Source organism: Phoca vitulina, unplaced genomic scaffold (assembly GCF_004348235.1).
Source record: "Phoca vitulina isolate PV1807 unplaced genomic scaffold, GSC_HSeal_1.0 scaffold88, whole genome shotgun sequence".
Lineage (NCBI taxonomy): Eukaryota > Metazoa > Chordata > Mammalia > Carnivora > Phocidae > Phoca > Phoca vitulina.
This window is the reverse complement of record NW_022589791.1, coordinates 219,828-237,666: the sequence shown is the minus strand read 5'-3', so window position 1 is coordinate 237,666 and position 17,839 is coordinate 219,828. Positions and strand designations below refer to the sequence as shown.

Below are 17,839 nucleotides of genomic sequence, written 5' to 3'. Positions count from 1 at the left end.
TCATGGTCACAATGCAGAGTGCAATGCACGTGGAGTTTGAGATTACATTTAATGATTGGATGTTGATGCTTCCTTTACTTATAGAAGTTTCACATTCCTATGATAATGTCCATGTACAATTGGTTAAAACTGCTGTGTTCTAAGATTTTGCCCCCTCTGTTGACATAGCTCTGTTTTTGCTGGGTGAGTGCTTCTGCTGAGATATGTATGTAGTTATCAACTGCAAGGATTATAGCACCTGTTAAATATTCAACAAAATCTCAGATTGGTCTTTATTCCAGGTGTTATACTACATGGTGTAGAAATGAGGTTCTCAATATTTCAGTTGAGTAACTCAGAGTAAGTTTGTTAATTCTGTATGTTCAAAGGTGGACAGATGCTAGCTTATCCCTTTGGGTTTACTATAATGATTGCTCTGTCAGTATGATGAATGTAAACACCTCAGTTAGAGTAGGGATGAAAATTACTTAGTTTTCTCTTCCAAATTCTAGGATATTTGCTTCTCCAACTTTTCACTGTAAAATACAGTGTTTCTTAAGCTCTGAGTTTGACATCAAAATGCTGTTGCAGAACCTATCCTTGGTAAGGAGGCCTGTTTCATGTAAAATAGAATTTAATGAGATTTGCATGACAACCTGAAAGAATCCATAGTAAGTTAAAGGTAGAAAATCTAAACTGGTATTTTTACCTTCTGTGAAACAGATGGGAGTTTGCATTATTTCATCAGGACAAAAAAATTTGCAGAACAGTACTTATGCAAATTTGTTAACCAACTGTTTGCTGTTTACATGACTGAACGCAAGCAGATTATTAAACACCTTGGACTATATCCAGCCCTTAAATTGTATGGTAAATTTCTGGTGATAAAATACTGGCAGAGTAAATATATTAGCAGATTACTTGCCAGTCATACTTAGGAAATCAGGTTAGAGACAGTCCATGTTAGATACCAGCAAACCTTTCTGGAAAATTTTCTAATTTGTAATTAATATATTATGGTAAGAACTGAGTATATAAAACACAAAAAAGGATATGACCCCTGCGTATGAAAACCTGTAATCTCACCATGACATTTAAAGGTCCCCATTTTTTGTATGTTAGAATTATAGTGTGTTAATGTTTTTGGAAATCAGAAGGCTATTGCATTTAAAAAAAAAATGAAGAGTTGCTTAAGAATTGGATTTTACACTGTATTATGTGATGGTTGTGCTAAAGTTTAAGCTTAGTTATGATTTAAGGATACTCTGAATTATATGATATTTAGTAAAGAAAGTAGTAAAAACGTTTTGAAGTATTCTAATAAATATAAGTGATGTAGGCATAGGAGAAGTTGCAGTTTGTCCTCTGCATGTCAGGGGACATAAACACACATGTCTGATTGCTCGAAAGGGTGGTGGTCAAGAGCAGAAGGTAGGTTAGCACCAGCTATAAAGGGAATAAATTAACACTTTTGTAGGAGAGCATAGACTATATTCACAGATCTTAGTTTTTAGAATTGGTAAGTGTTAGGTACCATCTAATGCATTTTACAGATGAAAGGCTTAAAGTTCAGAAAAGTTGAGTGACTTCTCTAAATTCACACATGTTTTTGGCAAATTGAGAACAGAAAACCAGGTTTCTTTCCATTATACCACAGTTATAGGACAATAGGACATTAATGAGGATTTGAAGAAGTTAAGCAATTAAATCATCATGGTGCATCAACACTTGAATTTGAAGGTGGTGGTTAAGATTCATTCAAGTGCATAGAATGGAAGATAGGGAAGTTCAGAAAAAGAATGTTCTAAAATTCCCAGTTACTACTATCCAAGGCATGGATGAATATTTCGGCCATGACTTGGAGAATAGAGGGAGGTTTGAGGACTGGACCAGGCATTTCGTGCTTCCATAGTGAATGTTCACCCATGTATCACAGTTAATACATAGTTCTATGCCAATCGTTCCCTGTGTGCAGGGACAAAGTTTATCCTAACACTTAAAAATTTCTATCACTGACCACCATGGCTAGAGCACAAGAGCTACTCAATGTGTATTTATTGAATGAATAGTCCCAGAAGTTGTCTGTCTATAGAGGTTGGAGGAGACTTATAATTTGAAGCCAGATTAAATTGTAGTTATTATAGCGGAACTTGATAGGAAGAAGGTTAGTAGACTAAGACTTCTGGAATGCCATGGTGAGTTATTACATCAATGCACATAAATTTTAAAGGACAGTTATTACCTAAGACACAAAGGAGGTAATAATACTGAATATATATATTATATATGATATATTTTCTGTATACGTATATGTGTGTGTATGTGTATGTGTGTTTATAAATTGGGGAAAACTACCATGTTTTAAAAACCCATGGAGGCAAAGAGGAAAAGAATTGTGGTTTTGTTTTCTTAAAAAGTAGGATTCACCCTAGGTCCATTCAATAATTAGGTCTTGAGAAATGTGTAAAAATTGTATATTTATATTATAAATCTAAAAAAAGAAAAAAGAAATTTCCAGTGCAAGCTTTGCCACATAAACCATTACAGTAATATGGAGTCATGTTCTAGAATAAATTGGCAGAAAGATGTAATTCTCTTTCCACATTTCATTCTTTTAAAAGCAAATATTGGCCCCTCGGGTTATTTACATATTTTTTTTTCTGATGATAGCCTGATATTTTAAAGGAAATCTCAAGCACCATTTTAACTTCTGGAAATCCAATAGCATCTTTTAAAAACAATGGAAGTAACTTCCCTTTGTTCTGCAGTGTTTGTTTGTTTGCCTTCACCTATTTGCTTTTGGAAGCACTTGACTTGCAACTTAAAGCTGGGTGTTATTGGCATTTTTCTCCCTCTGCTTGTCTGATTGCTCTATGTCTGATTGTTCTGCTAGCTCCTCTTTTATAGTCTTGCCTCTTTGATGTCTGGAGGTTTCCAGCATTTGGTCTTCAATCATCTTTCTTTCTACCTACTCAAAACTGCTGCTGTCACCTCTGTGTGTTTGACCCACATCTGCTCTTCCTCTCCCTGAGTCTCGGATATCAGTTTTATTTTCTTGCTGCACATCTCACCTGTATGCTTTTCTAGTTCCTCAAACTAATCATTCCCCAAACCAAGTACATCCCTTAAACAGTTCTACTTTCTTTCTCAAAATGGCACTATCCTCTTGGTTACACAGGGATGACTCAAGGTCATCTTTAACTTTTCCCTCTTCCTCACTCAGCACGGTGTCTCTGGAATTTGACTCATATTTGTTCCCATGTCCTCTTTACTGGGAACACACTTCCCTACCCATTATACCTGACACATTCCTTCAACGCTTCACTTAATTCCTCATGAAGTCTTGAAAGTAACCCCTTCTTCCTTTGGACTCCTGCATCATTTTATTTTAATGCCTCCTAAGCCATTCCTCACATTGTTTCCTATGTTAAAGTTATTTGTACACTCTCCTACCTCTCTTACTAGCCTGAGCATTTAATGGCAAGGGATGTTCTTTTTTTTTTTTCATTCCCAGAATACAGTATGTGCTCAGTCTCTGTAGTAAGTGCTCAGCATGTTTGTTGAATGAATGAGTGAATGAATGGAATGAATGTCTAGTACTATTACATTCTGAGAATATTTAATGATCAGAGATACTGAGAGAGGCGTAGGTCCCTTGTGGGAAAGTAATTATGTGATGGGTAATATTTTATGTTTTGTTAATTGAAAAATAAAACTTTTATAGGTGTCAAATTGGTTTGCTAATGCAAGACGTCGGCTTAAGAATACTGTTCGACAGCCAGATTTAAGCTGGGCTTTAAGAATAAAATTGTACAACAAGTATGTTCAAGGAAATGCTGAGCGGCTTAGTGTAAGCAGCGATGATTCATGTTCTGAAGGTTGGTTAATATTTTTTTTTTGCTTTACCTCTGTTAATAATAAGTTCACCCCAATTGCTATTTTTAAGGTTGACCCCACAAAACATGATGGTGCCATAATGGTTCTTTTTTACTGCATGAGGTAACTTCACTTTTACAATACTGTAAATGACCAACAGAATTATGGCTGTTTCCTCTTGTTTATAGATTTATCATGTGTCAGAATAACATTTCCTGTGAAATTCATTAAAATTAAAGTACCATAGGGAGAGATTACTTAGATTCCTGCTTCCCTTGCCTAAAAATTAATCTTGAGTATCAAAGATAATTTTATACACTCTAAATACTCTGTCTTTATGTATATATTTAATGATTAACTGTAACAGTTTGGTGGCTGGGGAAAAGTATATTAAGTACTACCTACTGATATTTTTCTCCCTTAGATGGAGAAAATCCTCCAAGAAACCACATAAATGAAGGGGGCTATAATAATCCAGTTCACCATCCTGTGATTAAAAGTGAAAGCTCAGTCATAAAAGCTGGAGTGATCAGGCCTGAGTCACGGGCCAGTGAGGACTACGTATCACCCCCAAAATACAAGAGCAGCTTATTGAATCGTTACCTTAACGACTCTTTGAGACATGTCATGGCCACAAACGCTGCCATGATGGGAAAGACAAGGCAAAGAAACCATTCAGGATCTTTTAGTTCCAATGAATTTGAGGAAGAATTGGTGTCTCCCTCATCATCAGAAACCGAAGGCAACTTTGTCTATCGCACAGGTAAGTCTGTGCTTTTCATGATACCTTGTCTAAAACAGAACTAGAACTGCAGCAAGGGGTCTATTTCAACAGGTATAAAGGCATAATTTTTATTGCTTTTGTATGAGATTATTCACATATAGCCCATAATTTAATTTGAAAGCTTTTGTTTTTGATAACCAGATATGCTTGTTAGTAGGTGATGGTCTACTGGGGATTTTCACCCTTAATAATAAAGATGAGAATTTTCATCCTTAATACTCATTTTTAATCTCAATGATACATATTCTTGGAGGAGGAATGCCCTGAATTATAGGCAGCCGTGCAAACACTTTGTATTTCATCTTTTCTTTTAAATTCTTTGGTTGCTAATAGTGGTGGAAAATGAACACAAATTAGCATGGGTGCCAAGACTCTTGTGAAGGGAAAGTGTAGGTCTGGCTTAAATTGCTTTGGAAATTTTACTTTTATTCCTGGAAAGCACAAATAGGGCTGATAAATAGCTTTGAAATTTTTACTTTTATTCCAAAAATAATAAATCGATTTCTGCATGTCCAAAACTTTCTGATGGAGTAGTGAGTTTGGTAAAAATTTCTCTCTTCACTTCAGTTTCCAGAGAGTTTTGCTCGTAAAGAGTGTTTGAGCAAGTTACTTCAGAACAAAGGATATGTGTGACCTACATCTGGTGTAGATAGAGTCCAGGTTCTGAAAATGCCAACAAATGAGATTTAGAAATGTTAGAGTTGGAAATAACTTCAGAAAGCATCTAGTCCAGCCATGTTATATCATAGGTAAGAAAACCCAGACCAAGAACACATAGCTAGTTACTCTTCCTGGATCAGTAGTGCAGCTTAGCCTGCATAAGGGGTAGGAGGAATGTAACTACTAGCAGACTATGATGATTCTTAATTATTACGTATACCGCCACCACTCATTTATTCAGTAGTTATGATATGCTAGGCCCTCTACTAAATACTACACAAACAATACTGCATGTAGTCCTTGTAAGGAGCTTAATATGTGAATAGTAGGGCTTTATAAAAGAATTTAAATTTGGTCTGTTTAATATACTTTTCAGATTATTTAACTAGAAATCTTCTTTTCAAGTGTCTACAAATGTGTACAAGATATATTATCTGTGAGGATTCAGAGAAAATCTCAATACAGTTTTAAAGACTTAACCTCGTTTTCTGTTTGCATCTCCAACTTCAAGAATGAAAACAACTCCAAATGCTCTGAGATACAAAATTAGTCTTGTAAATAATAATTGGGTCTAGGAAGAAGTAAAAGATGAAATAAAAGACTATTTAGCTAATAACAAAAAATTTAAAAGTACATACTAACATCTAGCTAATGTGACCAGAGCAGAACTTGGAGATAATTCAGAGCTTCATGAATTTTATTTACAGTGATAAGAAAGGATAGGAAATCAAGTCATTCACGTACAGATAATTGAAAAAAGAATAAAAATAAAACAAAAAAGTTAAAATGGAAAGCTGCAAAATAAAGAGTTGACTCTGAAAGCAATACTAAAAAAATAAGCAAAAATTGGCACAGATTAAAGTTGGAAGTGAGAAAGGAGATATAGCAATCAATACATAGTCATTAAAAATAGTTTTTAAAATTATGGTGTACTGTGCACAGTTGTTTGACAATATACTATATGCAAATGTGTAGATGGAATGAATCAGTATTATCCACACAAATTAAATTATAAAATTATAATGAGAAAAGTTGTAAATACCACTAATTCAGGAAAAGTCAAGGTTTTTAGTAAACCCCATTCCCAAAACACATGATTTGATAGAGTCATTGGATTTTTTTCCAAACTTTGAAGAAATAATTAATTCTCATGCTTTATACATTTTTCTGGAACACGTAAAAATATGGGAAGTATGTCAGTTTTTTGTTGTTTTGTTTTGTTTTGTTTTTAAAGCTTTTATTTATTTATTTGAGAGAGAGAGAATGAGAGAGAGCACATGAGAGGGGGGAGGGTCAGAGGGAGAAGCAGACTCCCTGCAGAGCAGGGAGCCCCAGTGCAGGACTCGATCCAGGGACTCCAGGATCATGACCTGAGCTGAAGGCAGTTGCTTAACCAACTGAGCCACCCAGGCGCCCAGTATGTCAGTTTTTAAAAATGTAAATGTTATCCTAATCCAAAACCAGATTAGAATAGCATAAAAATCAACATTTTTATTTATGATACTGATACGGACTTTGAAGCAACATGAGAAATATTGATAACATAAGGTTAAGTGAAAAACAATTTAAAATTGTGGAAACATTGAATGCAGTTATGACAGTACAAGTATGTGTAGACAAAAACAAGGAAGATTTTTGGAAACAATGAAAATTAATTTTGAATAGGTGGGATAATTCAAGGTCTATTATTTTTTAAAATTTCCTATAAATTTCTTTATGCTGCCCAGTAAAAACTAATTTGAAATTTACCTAGTGTGATGAGTCTTCTGAAAATGCATGCTCTTTTCAAAGGTGATAAAATAGAAAACCAAAGAGGGAATAGCATGCCTATATAGTTGATGCTTCTCGAAGTTAAGTATCTCGGCCATTTATTTTTATTAAAATATCCAATGGCCTATTCTTTTGCCAAGTTCTATTTTTAAATAAAAACCTATTTTTTAGTTATGCAAGCAATGAGAAAGCAGCCTAGACACGTAAACTTCTGGTTTTGCAATGCATGTGTATAAACTTTAAAAAGAACAGAATACATTTTTTTTGGTTTTGTGGATAGAGAATTGAGAAAGACTGGTGGTCTAAGACTGGTTTGCTAAATCTTAGCCTGAAATAATAAATGGCTGTCTTCTGGGGGAACCAAGCAACAACGTTGCTGCAGTTTACCACTCATGCATAAATAGTAGAACAGGGGATTTCAATAAATACTTTCTGAGCAACTGCTATGGTTTTCTCTGGCATGCAGGCTTCTGCTGAATTCCTTCAATTCCTTCTGGTTATATCTTTCTTTCTTCACCTAAATAGAAATCCTCTAAATCTGCTATTAAACACCACTCCCCTCCCCCACCCCAGTTTTATAGTAGTGCAAAGATTTCATCTTTTAAATTATTTGTCAAGAGTAGATTGCCTTTAAACACAGTTTATTAGTTCATCTATGCTAAAAACAACTGTATCCATTTTTCCACCCATTTTTGCTATCTTATGATGCATTTCATTAGTGATACGGAATCAAAAAGCCAAATGAAAGAGTTGGCGTGTGGAAAGCTAATGTATCACTGAATTTTATTTCACTTGTTCTTGTTAAATTCTAGGAGGGCGAAGCCTGCTGGATTATGATGTAGTAATCCTAATTGAACCATATAGGCAATAGAACTCTTTTCTATGTTAGTGTGAATTAATCAGATTAGCTTCCTCTCCACTTGACTAACAATATCAAAGTAGATACAAACATGTTTTTATTGATTTTATGTAGACATTAAATACTTCTCTGTAATCTGCAGTCTCCCCATCGTGCAAAAAGAAAAAAAAAGCTCTCTCTTCAGGGGGCATGCTAGGCTTTCAATAAATATTGGCTAAAGCATTTCTGATAGCAGAAATTATAATATTAGAATTGATTAGAATTTTTTTTTAAGATTTTACTTATTTATTTGACAGAAAGACACAGCGAGAGAGGGAACACAACCAGGGGGAGTGGGAGAGGGAGAAGCAGTCTTCCCGAGGAGCAGGGAGCCCGATGCAGGGCTCGATCCCAGGACCCTGGGATCATGACCTGAGCTGAAGGCAGACAACGACTGAGCCACCCAGGCGCCCCTAGAATTGATTAGAATTTTTAAGGTTATTGCTTCTAAATACAATGAAATAATACTCGAGAAAAGTTAGTCACTCAGTGTTGTCTGTTGAATTAAGCTGTCTGATTTAAAATTACAATACTTTTCATTATGTTAGGTTAATGGATGACAATTTTCAGATGTTGATGGAGCGAATTACCATTACAAACTGACCTCAAGTCCTCTAGTCCTTAGGTGGGTCTGCTCTCTGAGGTATCAGGATGAGGACTCTGGCTTTAATATCCACCTCCATTTCTATTGAATCAGTACTGATATTCTCCAGATGGGACCATCCGTGAAGGAGCCATCTGCCATCTGGGCCACCTTACAGAGTGTGTCCTCACTGGAGCCTTTCCTAACTTGCATTCAAGTTTGATTTACCCTCAAAAGCCTATCAAATTTCTTTCTTTACCAAAGGAGAGAGAGGAGGTTTCTAAGAGGTGTACTGACAAGGGGAAAATCAGGCTAGTCTTGAAATAAAACGTGTGGACTTCCCCTCCTTCTTTTGCTTGGCTTGAGGACAAGTCCCTGTTATGTTCTTTCTTTTTGCAGCTCACAAATGATCAACTTACAAATGGCTAGTACATTCGAATGGTTATTCTCTGAGCCCCACTGCTCTGGTAGTATATAATTCATAAATTTAACCGGCTCCCACAGGCTGAATGTTTAAACTTCATCTTGTTAAACTGTCTAAAATCCCTCTTAATTAGACACATCTGGTGTGGCAAAAACATTTAGGCGGATAGAACTCTTTCCTATGTTAGTGTGAATTAATTAGATTAGCTTCCCCTCCACTTGACTGAGGTGAATATCCCTGAAGAAATGGAGATTTTGATTGAGAGAAGAAAGAAGTCACTTACTTAGTGCATGGAATTCTTTGGAAAGTAGAGTCCATTTGGATGGCCCTGCCACAGTTGGGGCAAGATGACAGAACTAGGGATTTTGGTTGCTAAGGAAGGAGGAACTAGGAAGTAGAAAGTAAGTTTGGGAGGATGCCAGAGGCTAAATGCCATTTCCAAACATTTTTTCTCGGCGAACGATGCCCCCCAACAGGATAGAGATGTTCTCTTTTCTCTCTCTTCCTGCATACGCATGTACTTTAGAATCCAGGCTGGCATTATCAGTGGTAAAACCCAGGTGTGCACATGAGTTCAATAAAGCATTGGATTAGCCTGGGATTTAACCTTAATTTATAGCATGACTTCTTTGAAGAAGTGCACTCTCAGTTCTAAAAGCTGACTTCACAGGTACATTTCTGAGATACAGTCCACTCATATATGAGGTGCTCTTTCACGCATTTATTCCACATACAGAAATGTTTATTAAGAGCTACTCTACACAGGCCCTGTTCTAGGCTCACTGGAGCCCTGTGTTTTGTGTTAGGCTGCTCATCAAAGAAACCATAGTTAAATGAAGCAGAAGAAAGATTTAAAGGGCTGTCTTGGCAGATCTTTTTGAACAGTGAATAATCATTACTAATTTATATGTTTCATCAATTTTAGGTTTTGCGTTTGTGGGTAGCTTAAAGAACGCTTCATGGTAGTCAAGAGAAGGCTTTGTCAGGAGCCAAATGTTAAAATAGTATGTGTTTCAGTGTACATGCTCGTTCTCTATGGGATTTTGTTGACCAGTAATTCTGCTTTGGATACTTTTATCTTCTTTTATTTCCCTTTTTGTGCCTGTCACTTCCTTGTTTTTAGTGAAAGAACTAAGCTTTGCCCTTTTGGATTATTCCAGACATTCTTTTCCTGGCATGCAAATGACTGCTGATGTACTCCAACAGAGCATAATAAAACCCTCTATCACCAGCCCAGTTAGTGACATTTAAAGGGTACTTGAAAGGTTATCCAATGTCTTGTCTTGTATCCTTACTACAATAATACCTCACCTATCAAACACCATCTGGGAATGAGGTATTCCACATAAGTGAAATTTCCAGATAGAAAGTTAAGTACTGATTTTAAAAATATAGAATTTTCTGCTCTCCTAAGCTTATAATATTAATCACAGCATGTGGGGTGTGCTTCAATATCCTCTCTTCTCTAAACTACCTCCTCCTATTGCTTTTTATATGATATTCCACCCTTTCAAATCAGTAATTTTAGGATTAACCACAATCCCAAGCTTGCCCCTAACACCTTTGAATAAAGAATGATGTCTTTCTGATAGCCTGTTGAAAGGGGTTTCTTTCCTAATTACTGATTCCAAAGCATAATCTTATAAATGAGATCTACAGAAGTTCTGACTTTTGGGTAGGCATGGGGTTACTCTAGAATTATTAAAAATGATACTCTAAACACCATAGATTTTTAAATATTAGTGATGCTGAAGACCAAACACATTCATATAAACTATTGAAAAGTCACTTGATTTTTAAAATTAAATTTCCCTTATGGATTCACTTGAAAAATTTAAATGATATTGCCTAAATGTTCCATCTACTGTTAAAAACTGAGAGACTAATGGCAAACGAAAATAGAAAAAAAGAACAACTGTTGGCATGAGCAGCTGGCTGGCTCCTTCAGGGGTAGATTTTTCCTTCACTTTTCTATTTATTTGGTATCATATGAGAGTCTGAAAAACCTGAATGTAAATACTGAGACCTACAGCCCCTACAAACAGCATGGCTTACAAATAAATCGAAAGGATATGGCAGCTTAGTTTAGAAAATGTACCCATTTTTTAGGACTGTGTTTGGTCCTAATGTTTTCTGCCCTTTGACATTGTGTTTCTTCCATGCGGTACCTAAGAATGATAGCAACGCTAATATCCCATGTTTGTGAAGGTTAGACACACTATTTTTCTGAAATACAGCTGCATTCTGTCTCTCTTTTGTGATGCTACTCACTGCCTTATGTGTATTAAAAGTTCTTTGAGGCCCCAAAGTGGCGTTTTATTCACTTTATAACCCCCTTAGCACTTAGTACAGTGTCTTCCTCATATTTGCCCCATAACTGTTTCTTAAATGAGTTAGTGTTTTAATGATTGGGTCTGTTTGCCTTCCAAACCATAAAAGACATCTTAGTGTACACAGATATATGTTGATCTGTGTCCGTGGACATGACAAGAGAGAGAAAAATGACCTCGAATCAGCTTAAACGGCTTTAAAGAAAGGCAATTGCGAAAAAGTTAAAGCCAGAGGAAAATATTAAACAAAATGTAGCTGAAAACTATGAGATGTTTAAGAGATTCAAAATAATAACTTAGGAAGTATAAAATGAAACTAACCCGATTTTCAAGTAAAAGAAGCGACTTTCAGGAAAATGCAAGGATGATACAAGGAAAAGATTAGCTAGTTTTTAAAAATCCGCCAAAGAATAAAAAGTGTAGCAGATAGACAAAAACAAATATTTGTAGTCTCTCTCTATCTAGCACATAGCCTTGTAAGTAAGATCTGAGAAACAAAGCACAGATTTAGATCCACTGATTTCAACTCTCCTGCCACATCTCTCAGGATTGATATGACGGCTTTGACTTTTTAAGAATGACTATTTTTAATCCTGTAACAGAATTGGAGGAAGTCTAGGCAGAAATTTTACATCTTACGTTTTTCTTTTTCTTCCATATTTTGGAGTAAAGATCCCATACATTTTACATATGTTCCTGTTAAAAACAAGCTTATCAACCCGAAATTTTGATTCTCTAACTTGCCATTACTTTTTTCCTGGCATGCGGTCAGTTGTGATTGATTGTCTGAAACTGTCTGCATTTCAAACTTGCTGGAGTGGTCAGTCACATCCTGGTGCTGTTTCATAGACGTGCTTGTTCATGTCACTATATTTAAGCCTGTGTCAGTATTTCCATTAAGAGACTTTTTTTTTTCATTCCCTAGGGCTTCTAAATAAGTCATAAAAATTCAAGCCCAATTCAAAGCTGGCATAAAAGGGCCTTTTTTTCTTCTCTTATGTATAAGGAACATAAGTGCCTAACTCCCACTAATTCTAAATTTGGTTAGGTTTGTAAACTCTTTACACACTGAAGAGACCAAATAAGATCCATTGACACCTCTCCGGTCTGGGACGAAAAAGGATGTCAAAAAGTTTTTACTGTCTGTGAAAATAACAAGACATTCTATTTAATGAATATGGAAGTGGTTTCTTTTCTTTCTTTCTTTTTTGGTTAGCTGCAGTGAGTTTTTCCCTTCTGCCTCCCTACTTTGTTTCTAAAATTAAACAGGTATTTTTCTATGTCAAAATGTGTCTTGTTGATGTAACAGAATTTTTACTCAGAATAAATATGTGTTTTCTTCCAGACCAGAATTTTGGTACTTTTAAATTTTGGAAGTGTCTGCTCTTGTTTTCTGTTAGAAATTATATCATTTATAATTGTGAGTTTTGAGAAAGCAGAAAAGTTAACAGTTTTGTTCACTCACAAAAGAAATAGTTCTTTTACAAAATATGAATTTTCTCTTAGTTTTCAGTTTAGGTGAAGGATGGCACGTTTGAGGTATAGCAGCAGAATGTCCCTTTTCTCCTTTAACAACGTTGTTACCCAATTTCTCTCATTTTCATTGTACTAAAGAAGGAAATAGTCAAGGATTTTTATAAATCCAGCAGTGAACTTTAAAGGATCCTCTAGTTCAATTCTTTAATTTGCAGGTTAGAAAATTGCTTTAGGCTCTATCCTAGGCATTGAAGTTGTTAGTTTTTTGGATATGAGTTGCTTGTTTGCTTGGAGATACGATCCAGATCCTTGGCACAATAAGTCTAATTGCTTTGGGCAATTTCAGGTACTTAATTGACTTCTATAAATAAAAGTAAATACTTAAGTCATTAGAGTTGAACTTTTGAGAACTTAGTCTAGGTATGTGTCCATTTAAAAAATTTTCTCTATTTTAATGGCTGCAGTAGAAAGATCCTTACATAGGTTTATGGACTGCAGGTTGTAATAGACATCATTACCTAGGGGTCACCCTTTAGTTACTAAGGGAAACATGAATAGTTTCCAGAAAATGCCTAAAAGTTAATACCGCTGGTTTGTGTGTGTCTCTGCATGTGTGTGTAGTCATAGTGGTAATAGAAATTGAGTGTAGTTAGGAAAACAAAGTGGCTTTTGAAACTGACCAGTGGTATCTTCCTTCTGCCTTGTGTGAACACTGGAAACATTGAGTCCTTACCTGATAGTGGTCAGAAAAAAACCTGAGTGATAATAACAACCCAAATGGAAAATGGTTTGGGGAAGATAGTTTAAGCAACAGCATTGCTCATCCACTTCCAACTATTTGAGGTCTTCCCAGTCTGAAAAAAGAGCCATGAACTCTTATTCTCAGGCAAGTAGGACACCGTGGTGCAAGATACGCCGAGTTAATGCAGAGTTGAATTCACCTTCAGCATTTCCTCGGGCCAGGCACATGGCTAGATGTACCTAGAAAAAACAAAACTAAAGTTCAGACTTCTCTGTCTCACAGATTTGGGCAGCCCCGTAGTGAGGGCACTGTGGCCAGGATGCTCTCAAGCACATGCGGTGTCTCCCACTATCCCTGAACTGCAGATAAGGTTAAAAACAGTCTCTTGCCCACCTGCTTCTGTACTTTAGAGCATCTTTGATACAGTGACCAAGGGGAACATCTTTGACAAAAAGAATGTGTTCCCTTTTTGGTGCCATTATATACACTGCACACACACACACCACATAGTACACAAAAACAATTTTGCCTTTTCTCAAGTGTCATTAAATAAAGAGAACAAAAAAGCTTTCAATGGTGATTTTGAGAAATGTTTTGTTAGTATAAAATTAAAACAGAAAACAACACAAATGAACATGAAATCTTTTCAAGTGCTGAAAGGTGGTCAGAGACAATCATTCATGAAGTGGGATTTCCAAGAAACAGTTTGCTCTTTAAATTTTCACATAGTTGCTTGTGTATTTAAAATTTAGAACTGATAGTCCCTTCAGCGGAGCCAGACTCAGGTTATGGTGGACAAAGCTCTCAGTATGGCAGAGACATTTCAAGTAAGAATGCCCTGTTCTGCCAAGACTGTCATTATGACACTAAAATGTACCCTTTTGCTAAGGGCCAGAATTCAGTCTCTCCTTCCAGTTTCTACACTGATTTAGACAACAGATGTATAAAAGGCAACGTGGTATTCAGGATCATTTGTCACATGGCTTCAGGGCAAGAGGATGGCTATCTGGCAAGAGGAAGAATTCCTTAAATGTTACTGGGTCTTACATTTCTAAATGTAAAATCCCTGGCCAGAAGTTATTTGGTGCCAAGTGCCTTTGGTGTGATGTCTTCGTGGAGCACAAAGCTAGATGGTTGCAATATTGTGGCTGCTTGAGAATCCACATAGCTTTTACTAGTTTGCAACTGAGGTTGAGTGCCATTGTTGTTTTGCATTTTCTTTTATCGTTGCCCTCACCGCATTTTTTCTCTCTCTGTGTTTTTTTGTTTTTTGTTTTTTGCCCCCCCACCCCCGCACTCTTTCTCTCTCTCTCTCTCTTTTAATTCTTTCTGAGCTGCTAAATCTATCCAGCTGGATCAAGGAGTTTTTTCACAACCTTGTCAGTCGTGCAATTGGTCTTGTCTTAGTTTTTATTGTGTCTCCTGGGTTCCTTTACTTTAGACCTTTTCAGAAATATGGCACCCATTCAGATTTTCTCATAACCCGTGGGGCCTCCGGTTTATCTAACCTGTGTACTTTTTTCCTTCAGAAGACTTTTTTATTTATATTTTTTTCTTAAAATGTACTTTAAAAAGTATAAACATAAATCATCTGGAATAGTAATTTTCAACTATCTTGAAAGGTGTTTGAGGACTATTTCACAGTTACTATGATTGAAGCAGTAAAATTTAGTTTATAGTTACAATAACTTTCCTCTCATTAGGAAAATATAAAAAAGCTCAACTTTATGATTTCATGAATATTACCAACCCCCTAAAACCATTCCTAATCCCCACCCCCTGACGTACACACTCAGTGAAATGCTCATAGGAAGCTCAGAACAGAAAGATAAAGGCAAATGATCTATCGATGTTCTATTTGACATCATCCTGTCTCTCAGGTGCTTTAACTAAAATGATAGTGTCAAGGTCTGAGTAGGAACTTTGTGGGAAGCAATATAAGTTTAATCTGTATTTTGACTATAGCTAAATTCCTACTGTTTCATATGTGGTTTGAAAAATTACTTTGCTGGGTTCAAATTTTCTCTGTAGTGAGTCTCTTTCCCTGACCTGAAATTACCCACGTGTACATTAGGCCACAGGAAGTTATAATATGGAAAGAGCAGAAAGCATTGCCTTTGAAACCAGGAGCACCATATTCATCTGGAACTGCTAGCAGTTAGGTATGTGTTCCAAGGCAAGTCCCTTTATTAATCAGGGCCTTGGTTCCTTCACCTGTAAAATGGGGGTGCATAAGTACCTTCTACCTTTGATAATCTGAGATTCTGTAAAAAAAAGTATAGGGAGGGGCGCCTGGGTGGCTCAGTTGGTTAAGCGGCTGCCTTCGGCTCAGGTCATGATCCCAGGGTCTCCGGGATCGAGCCCCGCATTGGACTCCCTGCTCGGCAGGGAGCCTGCCTCTCCCTCTCCCTCTGCCTGTCTCTCTGCCTACCTGTTCTCTCTCTCTATCTCTCTGTCAAATAAATAAATAAAATCTTTAAAAAAAAAAAAAGTATAGGGAGAAAAGGAAGCCTGCAGTTGACAGAAAGTCATAGTGAAGTGCCTACCGTTTTATCACTCCCAACTTGGGCTCTGAGCTCAGGAACATTTCAAAGGAGCTTCAGGGCAACAGAAAGCCGCCATATGGTGGCAGGTATAGGACTTTGTCCAGAGAGGGTGTTGGGCCCTGAGGGTAGGTTAGGAGGCCAAGAGGGGAGAGGGCTTATGATTAAATATGTCAATATGTTCTTTATGTATTGTGTCATTTTTAGGAAGACCTATCCCAAGATGGGAAAAGTTCGCTTTTACATTTTCTTCTACTACTTTTCTTATTTTAATTGTACATTTATACACTTATAATCGCCCTAAAATTTTTTGTAAATTATATATTCTATATTATGTTCTGTTTTTTCCCAACACAATTATTTATTGAGTACTTCCACATTTCCTTACTGATTTGAAATGCTTCCTTTATTATACTCTACCTTTCTCTCTATGTGTCTATTTCTAGACCCTAATGTGTTCCACCAAAAATACTCCTACATCAGTAGCGCACTGTTTTCATGACTATAGCCTTATTGTGCATTTTGACATATGGCAGGCTATGTCTACTCTCAATTTTTTCAAAATATTCTCATCAAGGCTCTTGAATTTGCTTTTCCAGTTGAATTTTGGATAAGATTGACAAGTTCCATTTTAAAAATTTCATTGGAAATTCATCTGGGATTGCACTGAATTTATATATTAATTTGGGGAATATTTTTATCCTTCTTATATCAAGTCTTTCCACTCAGGAACATAGTATATTTTTCCATTTATTCTGATTATTTTTCAGGACATTCTATAAATTTTTATAGTTTTCTTTACATAAGGTTTGCATACTTCTCATTAAATTATTAGATGTTTTATTTTGTCATTCTTATTGTTTCCTTTGTGAATGAGTTTCTATCTATTACATATTATAATAGTTACCACTGATAAATAGGGAATCTGTTCGGTTTTGTGTAGTTTTCCTATATTGTCTTATATTTTCTTTTATTGGATTGTCAGTGTACACACAAACATACAACCTTCAAATAGTAACAGTTTTATGTACTTATTCTCCTCTTTTCTTTCTCTTCCTCCCTCCCTCCAGTTATTACATTCCATTGACCAAATTTTCCAAAACAATGTTGAATAATAGTAGTGATGGCAAGCATTAAAGGGAATTTTTCTTATATTTTACTATTAAGTATAATGTTTGCAGAAAATTTCTGATATTGGGGCACCTAGGGTGGCTCAGTTGTTGGGCGTCTGCCTTCGGCTCAAGCCCTGATCCCAGGGTCCTGGGATGGAGCCCCGCATCGGGCTCCCTGCTCCGCGGGAGGCCTGCTTCTCCCTCTCCCACTCCCCCTGCTTGTGTTCCCTCTCTCACTGTGTCTCTCTCTGTCAGGTAAATAAATAAAATCTTAAAAAAAAAGAAAAAAGAAAATTTCTGATATAATCACTTTATCAAGGTAAGGGATTCTCTTTCCATTCCTAGATTATTTAATAAGAGATTCTCCCCACTCCCAAAATGCACACATAACTAAATAGGTTATTATAATTATCAGATGCTAATTCCACAATTTGTAAGACCATTTGACTCTCCTCTTTTAACCTACTTGTATAAAGTAAATTTCCTAGTGTTTCACTTTCCTTGAATTCTTGGGGAAAATTCTATTCCATCACAATATATCATTATTTTAATATATTTCTGGATTTAATTTATTAACATTTTATTTAATCATTTTATATAAACATTCTCAAGTGAGATTTGTCTATAATTTTCTTTTTTTCTAATGCTCTCCTTGCACAATT

General features: G+C 36.1%; 1 protein-coding gene across 6 annotated transcripts in view; it reads left to right on the top strand.

The window, feature by feature from the left end:
- MKX (mohawk homeobox) overlaps positions 1-17,839 on the top strand; it is a 64,339-nt gene that overhangs the window by 8,546 nt on the left and 37,954 nt on the right. For all 6 annotated transcript variants that reach the window (XR_004298291.1, XM_032395863.1, XM_032395864.1 and 3 more), the window contains exons 4-5: positions 3,704-3,857; positions 4,280-4,618. Coding sequence is in view for 5 of the 6 variants with exons in the window: in XM_032395863.1 (XP_032251754.1) it covers positions 3,704-3,857; positions 4,280-4,618 (493 nt within the window). In the remaining variant the exon portion in view is untranslated. The remainder of the gene's footprint in view (positions 1-3,703; positions 3,858-4,279; positions 4,619-17,839) is intronic.